This window comes from Camelina sativa, chromosome 7 (assembly GCF_000633955.1).
Source record: "Camelina sativa cultivar DH55 chromosome 7, Cs, whole genome shotgun sequence".
Taxonomy (NCBI): Eukaryota; Viridiplantae; Streptophyta; class Magnoliopsida; order Brassicales; family Brassicaceae; genus Camelina; species Camelina sativa.
The window spans coordinates 7,855,935-7,862,877 of record NC_025691.1 but is presented as its reverse complement, the minus strand read 5'-3'; the positions used below and the strand labels follow the sequence as shown (position 1 = coordinate 7,862,877).

Sequence of the window (6,943 nt, the reverse complement as noted above, 5' to 3'; positions counted from 1 at the left end):
GTGAAGTACATCAAGAGGACGGTGGGTGACCAGAAAGACGCAGCCATCGACCAGCTCTTCTTCAACGACCCCGATGGCTTTATGGTGGAGATTTGCAACTGTGAGAATCTCGAGCTTGTCCCACGCCATTCAGCAGACGCCATACACCTCCCAGAAGACCGACACGCACCTCCAGTTGCCCTCAATGGCTCATCCGACCGTAAAATGCCCCAGCCCAATTCTTAATACTACTCGTTTCGTCTCTACTTAGTCCTGTGTTTGTGCTAAGCACGACTCTATTAGTTTAAAAATGTTTGTTTGGGACGCGAAATCTTTCCAACCATGAGTGCTGCTAGTAGGCAAGTCATTTTGGTTTTTGTTCCAATTCGGTTTGGGTTCGGTTTTAATAAAACTTTTTCAGAACTCAAACCAGAATTCTTTTAGCTTTGCTTTTACGTCTTGGTTAGTTTTGTTCAGTTTGGTTTTACTTCGGTTGGGTTTTCTATATTGTTAGGTTTGTTTGAGTTTGTTCCTTACAACGTGAACAAATTCTCATGTTTTTCTCAAACAAGTTTTGAATAATCTTTACCATAAATCTTAAAAAAACACAACATTTTAGATCAACAAGACAATAACAAAACCAAGTTTGGAATAAACATTGATGTTTTCGATTTGGAGTAAGTTGAGAATATCGATATAAATTAAACAAGTCTACACGTAGAGGTTGTACATAGACACTGGCTTGGTTTGGATTTGTAAGGTTCGCTCGGTTCAGTTTGGCTAAATTCTGCTAGAAACGGCCTCTGTGGTGGGGGCAGCGATTTACACCAATTTATTCGCACAAACAAAGAAACGCGGGAAAGCTACGAAACTGTTTGCACAGTATCTGATTAACTTTGAAAAGAAAAGAGTGAGGAGAAGTGATCACCTGAAGTCCTGAACAACTTAAGTTTAGTCAGTAGAAGTAGAATTCAGCAACTGCTTTCGCCATCTGTTCAATATCTGTGGCCAGGCCACTTTGGCCTCATCGGATCCAATAGAACAAACCTAAGTAATTTCAGGGAAGAAAGAGAGAATCAAAACAAGAACTAGGCTGGAAAAAGAACATCAACTACCATTCAAGCCAATGAACAGAAGAAACAAACTTGAACAATAAGCCTATAACCTCTACGATTCTTTCATTATTACTCCAATCCAATGAAACAGAGAAAGTAGAAATACCTACAATGTCCATGCATTTGGCTTCTTTCACGCTCAACCTGGAAAAACTAGGATGCCAATTTAGACCCTTTCGTTGAAACCCTCTCGCCGTGGCTGTAAAGGGATAATCGTAAAGGGATAATCGCAGAACTTCTATTTGCTGTGCTGATATGTACTTATTCCAATACCATTTACCCTGTTGTTTAAACTTGATACATGATATAGCAAACAATTTCCAACTGCACTGCAGTGGTTACTAGCAGAGCATTCTAATGTTTACCGCATAATCAAATATTGATCACCTGCCAATAAAAGATCAAATCTAGCATAATATAATAACTAACAAGTGGTACGCCACAGCATCTCAATCATTAAGCCAAAACAATAATAACCTTTGTTAACATTTTCAGTAGAAACACAACAACCCTCAAGAAAATAGACAAAACAAGAATCGTGCTGTATTCAAGATAAAGGCCATAACAACTGAGTTGTCTAGATCTCACACTCGTAGTATCAAGAACACTACAACAATCGAATTCATGAGCCTTGTAGAAGTTTCACATTATCAGCAAAAGAACTTTTATCCATCTCTACCATTTACGAGAACTAAGATACTCAATGGCAGGTTCAAAAGTCTGATCCACAGCTTTGTTCCACAGAGATGCAAATTCCATACGATACTTCTTCCCGAATATGCGATCTCTCACCTGAGAACACAAAGCAATCCTAAATTTCAACTCAAAGGCTCAAAGCTACTAGCACCATAAGTTCATCTAAGAACCTTACAACCCCTAATATATCAAAAGGCAAACTCCAAATCCTAATATCAACCCCTTAATGTTTTCAAAATTGGAACCCTAGATTCCTCATCAATTCAAGGTTAAATTGAATGATAAATTTAGGGATTTGTAAACGTTTGCGACAAATAGATAGGAAAGATAACCTGAGATTGATCGACGGATTGAGATTTAGGATCAGAAACAGATTCATGGATGAGCTTTCGCTGCTCGTAAACGAGGAACCCAGTCAAGGCGCTACCAAGAGTGAAACCAAGAAGACGTTCCTGTATAAGAATCGTTTAAAACCAACGGATATAACAAAATCAATTATTAGAAGAAACAAATAAAGGAATCTGGAGAACGAGAAGAAGAAACCTGAGCGAGAATGCTGATCATGGTGAAAACTCTCTAATTTGATTTTTGCTGGGATTGATTTGAGGAAGACGACGATGCAACGAGACGAGAAAGATACGTATAAAACTGGGCCTACTATGGGCCTTAGCCCTTAACAGTTAACCTTTTTCTTAATTTTTTTTTTCTTTTAAAATCTTGAAAACATTATAATTAATCGAAAATACTGAGCCGTCTCACAAAAAGTCACTCTAAAACAAGAATTTTTTAAAACTTCCTCAATTATATCTTTCGATATGGCATAATTAAATTAACGTACTTTGCATGTAAATATGAAGTTTAACCATATAAAAAAAAAGTCATACAAGAGTTCCAAAATAAATATTCATACAATTTTTGGAGTTTTTCATTTCATTTGCATAAAATGTTTGTTCAAACTAATTTTTACTATATTCGTCTATCAGCGATTGTCTGATTATGGAGAGTAAACTTGGTTTTTATACGTAAAAATCTGCAAACTGTAAGAAGATAATTAGCAATGGTTTAGATAATTCTTTTGAAAAATGTGCTAAATTGCCCAAATATTCCTCGAAAATTCTCATATATTTTGATAGATTAATTTAGCCACCTCGAGTATTATGGTTATGTTGCTGTTATTAGTAGACGACTATTGTTGGTGGTAACTTGTTGCTACATCTGAAAAACACCGAAACAATTATGATTATTTCGTTTTTTGTTATTTTTTTAATTTCTTGATAACAATTTCTAAAATATATATCATTTCAAAACTAAATATTTATAATTCAAATTTAAAAATAAAAATTTATTAGATAAACGTTTATAAATATTTGAAAAATACATAATTGAGTTTCTATATCACATTTGAAATATTTTTCTTAGAGTTTTATATTAGATATTTTGAATATTAGAGGAAATATAACTTAAAATAATAAAATCAATAGGGAAAATTGGAAAACATAATTTATTATCATTTAGGGATATATTTTGTGGCATATCATTATAAAATTTTTGTCTTTCGGTAGCTGATCAAGTTGTGGAGGAAGTTTCTTTCTACACTGTTTCAGAGAATAAGAAAATACCAGAAACCTCTCAAAGATTTCAACAATGGACATCCCTTATCTACAAAAGGTTGTTGTTCCCTCCCCTCTACAAACAGCATCATGTTTCACTCTTGTACCAAAGTGAACCCGTGGAGCTTACCTTGGAGCAAGAAGAGATGACCACTCTCTTTGCCTAGCAAGTGGATCACTGTCGATGGTGTTAAACGGGAGGCTGTTAACTTCAAGATTGAGCCAAGCAAGATTTTCATGGGTTAAGGAGAACTCCCAAAGGTAAGATTTATAAAGGCTGAATATATTTCCTAATACATGAATGCTGAGATCGAGATCAGAGTTTGGTCATAGTATTTGTAGAGACATAGGACACATGTATCTTTGTATTTGATTTATGATGGTAGATAGTGTCATATAAGAGTTCCAAAATAAATATTCATACAATTTTTGGAGTTTTAATTTCATTGCATAAAATGTTTGTTCAAACTATTTTTTTCTATATTCGTCTATTAGCGATTGTCTAATCATGGAAAGTTAACTCGGTGATTTTATATGTAAAAATCTATAAACTATAAGAAGACAATTAGCAACGGTGTAAATAACTCCTTTGAAAAATGTGCTAAGTTGCCCAAATATTCCTCAAAATTTTCATATATTTTGATAGTTTAACTTAGCCACCTCGAATATTATGGTTATGTTGATGTTATAGTATACGACTATTGTTGGTGTTAACTTGTTGCTACATCTGAAAAACATCGAAACGTCTATGCTTATTTCTTTTTTTCTGTTATTTTTTAATATTTTTTTATAACATTTCTTGAAATATAAAGTGGAGTTATTGGTTCTATGATTTTAATGGATTTGGAAATCCAAACAAAAAACATGTGTTATTCAATCATTGATTTTAAAATACTTATCAAAATTATGTGTTATTGGTTATATGATTTACAAATACTTGTTTAAATCCCATGTTATTCATTTAATGATTTGTTTTTGGATTACAAAATCCACATTATATTTTAAATGGATTAAAAAACTAAATATTTCTATTTCAAATTTCAAAGTAGCAATTTATTAGACAAACTTTTACAAAATATTTGAAAAAAATACATAATTTCTGTATCACATTTGAATTTTTTATTTTAGATTTTTATATTGAATTTTTTGAATATTAGAGGTAATATAATATTCAAAAAAAAAATTAATAGTGAAAATTGGAAAACACAATATATTATCAATTAGAGCTATATTTTGTGGCCTATAGCTATAGACCTCATATTGGTTTGGAATGATATAATTCAGAATAAATATATGATTTACTTTCTCCAATCTATATATTTTTAGTAATTCGAACTGAGATAAATGAAAACTAATTTCTTAACAACTAATTTTAAGAACAGAATCAATATTATAGCTCCAAAACTGGTTTTCCTACCAGTTTAGCATTAACTATGGGGAAAACATTTTTTTTTTTTTTTTAGGGGGGAAACATTTGTTCCGGTTGTATCTATATACAGTAAAACCTCTATAAATTAATACTCTACAAATTAATAAACACTATAAATTAATAAATTTTGCTGGTCCCAAGTCGGGCCAGTGTAAAAATTAACAATATTCGATAAAATAATAAGATAATAATTTTTTCGAAATCTCCTTATAAAATATGGTCCCAATAATATCATAAATTAATAATTATGTAAATTTATATATATATATATATATATATTGATATAATAGTGTATGTTTCTCCTAAAGCTCAATTCTATAGAACAATTGTAATGTTGTATTTTCAACCTATAATGATATCTCTAAAATATTTTATAACATGTCATACAAATAATTAAATTTAAAGTTTTAATTTTTAGATATGCATCATTTACAATTTGATAATTTGACAGATTATTAAAATAGGAGAATTGATATTATTATTCATAGATTTGAATTTATGTGTCTCATGTGTATAAGTCAATTTGTCTATAATATTTGTAATTTATTGTAAATAGTGCTTTCTAAATATTACAAGTTCAATTCCTAAACCATAAAATTTATAACATCCGAAAGTTTAATCTTATTTTGCTATAGTTGTTCCAATTCATAATTTTTTAAAAAATAAATAATTAAAAATATATCTATAAATTAATAATTATTAATTTATACTACAAAATAATAATTATTAATTTATAAATAAATTAATATCACTATAAATTAATAAAATGTCTTAGTCCCAATATTATTAATTTATAGAAGTTCTACTGTATATATATATATATATATATATATATATATATCACGACTTGTTGATTTAATAAACAGACAAAAAAAAAGATTAAAAAATGGCATAAGTACATCTACAAGTGTTATAAATAGAAAGGAGAAACCGAGAAAGAAAAAAAAGGAAAAGACATGCATCCAAGTTTGAAATCTGAACGCTGCGTAATGCGTTAGACATGGGTGGATCAAACAAAATAAAATAATTTTTTACATATTTGTTAATAGTACAATTCAACAGAAACATGTATTTGTTTATTTTGATTTAGCTTCTTTCACAATCATTCTCTCCCTCCCCTTTGTTCTTCCGTAACAAGAAAAGCAATTCCCCAATTGGTGTATTGATCAATCCACATTGTATCACAATGGCGAAAAAGCTCGGTTTCATTGTTATGCTATCAATGTATCTCCTCCTAACTGTCGAATTTGCGCGCGCTCAGGAGGATTCTCCGTCACCAGCTGTCTCGCCGGGACATGAATCTTTAAAGGATTCTTCTCCTTTGCCACCAGCTTCATCACCGGAAGCAGATTCTCCTCTGCCACCGTCTTTTTCACCAGAAGCAGATTCCCCTCAGCCACCGGTTCCATCACCTGAATCCTTCGCAGATTCTCCATCACCTTCACCGCCACCTCCTCCGCCGGAATCTCCCTCGGCTCCGTCACCATCTCCTGGACAAGCACCCGCTCCTGCTCCATCTGACGACGATGACAACGATGATGATTCTGACCCGGAAACAGAGTATGCTCCTTCTCCAGCACCGGAGATGTCAAATGACATCAAAGCAAGCGACGAGGGCGGCGATGAATTCGAGGACACAAATGGTGAAGATAGCGGAATGAGTGGATTGAAGAAAGCCGGAATCGCCATTGGAACAATATTGGGAGTAGGAGCGATTGTTATCGGCGCTCTTGTTTACAAGAAACGAAGAGATAACATGACCAGAGCTCGTTACACTTACTTTACGGAAGGAGAGTTCCTTTAAAGAGCCATTTTATTTTTTGGATTTATAAAACTTGTTTCACTTCTCAAAAATGGAAAACATATATAATCCTTAAACTGTGTTTATGTAAAACAAAAAATAGCTGTTGCTTGTTCTTTTGGTGCTACATCATTCTCTTAAAAGAGTTTATTGCATATTCTTACCTCTCAAGGAGCATTACCATTTCACAGTGGTCAGTGTGGGGAAAAAGGTCAACGGCCATAGCTTTGACAGGTCTAAAAGGCTCAGAAGTTGGCATTGACTGGGCTCTACGTCGAGCCAAACCGGCAATGCCTATTCTCTTGTTCCCTCG

General features: G+C 32.7%; 3 protein-coding genes across 3 annotated transcripts in view; 1 reads left to right on the top strand and 2 right to left on the bottom strand.

Annotated features, from left to right (window-relative positions):
* On the bottom strand, nucleotides 1,542-2,431 carry LOC109125607. The gene is made up of 3 exons (XM_019227556.1): nucleotides 2,334-2,431; nucleotides 2,123-2,242; nucleotides 1,542-1,886 (listed from the first exon to the last, which is right to left on the bottom strand). Exons 1-3 carry the CDS (start codon nucleotides 2,352-2,354, stop codon nucleotides 1,770-1,772), a joined length of 258 nt encoding a protein of 85 aa, XP_019083101.1. The 5' UTR covers nucleotides 2,355-2,431; the 3' UTR covers nucleotides 1,542-1,769.
* On the top strand, nucleotides 5,767-6,745 carry LOC104700683 (vegetative cell wall protein gp1-like). The gene has a single exon (XM_010416220.1). It carries the CDS (start codon nucleotides 6,016-6,018, stop codon nucleotides 6,631-6,633), a length of 618 nt encoding a protein of 205 aa, XP_010414522.1. The 5' UTR covers nucleotides 5,767-6,015; the 3' UTR covers nucleotides 6,634-6,745.
* Nucleotides 6,625-6,943, bottom strand: part of LOC104700684 (zinc finger CCCH domain-containing protein 24-like) — a 4,962-nt gene continuing 4,643 nt past the window's right edge. The window contains exon 14 of the mRNA XM_010416222.2: nucleotides 6,625-6,939. Within this exon, the coding sequence (XP_010414524.1) occupies nucleotides 6,791-6,939 (149 nt within the window). The 3' untranslated portion in view covers nucleotides 6,625-6,790. The remainder of the gene's footprint in view (nucleotides 6,940-6,943) is intronic.

Bases quoted from the DNA above. Each gene is read 5' to 3' on its own strand.
- LOC109125607 (XM_019227556.1), bottom strand. From the start codon at position 2,354: ATGATCAGCATTCTCGCTCAG. The intron at 2,243-2,333 runs GTTTCTTCTTCT...ATTCTTATACAG, and splicing joins TGATCAGCATTCTCGCTCAG to GAACGTCTTCTTGGTTTCAC. The intron at 1,887-2,122 runs GTTATCTTTCCT...TTGTGTTCTCAG, and splicing joins AATCCGTCGATCAATCTCAG to GTGAGAGATCGCATATTCGG.
- LOC104700683 (XM_010416220.1), top strand. From the start codon at position 6,016: ATGGCGAAAAAGCTCGGTTTCATTGTTATGCTATCAATGTATCTCCTC.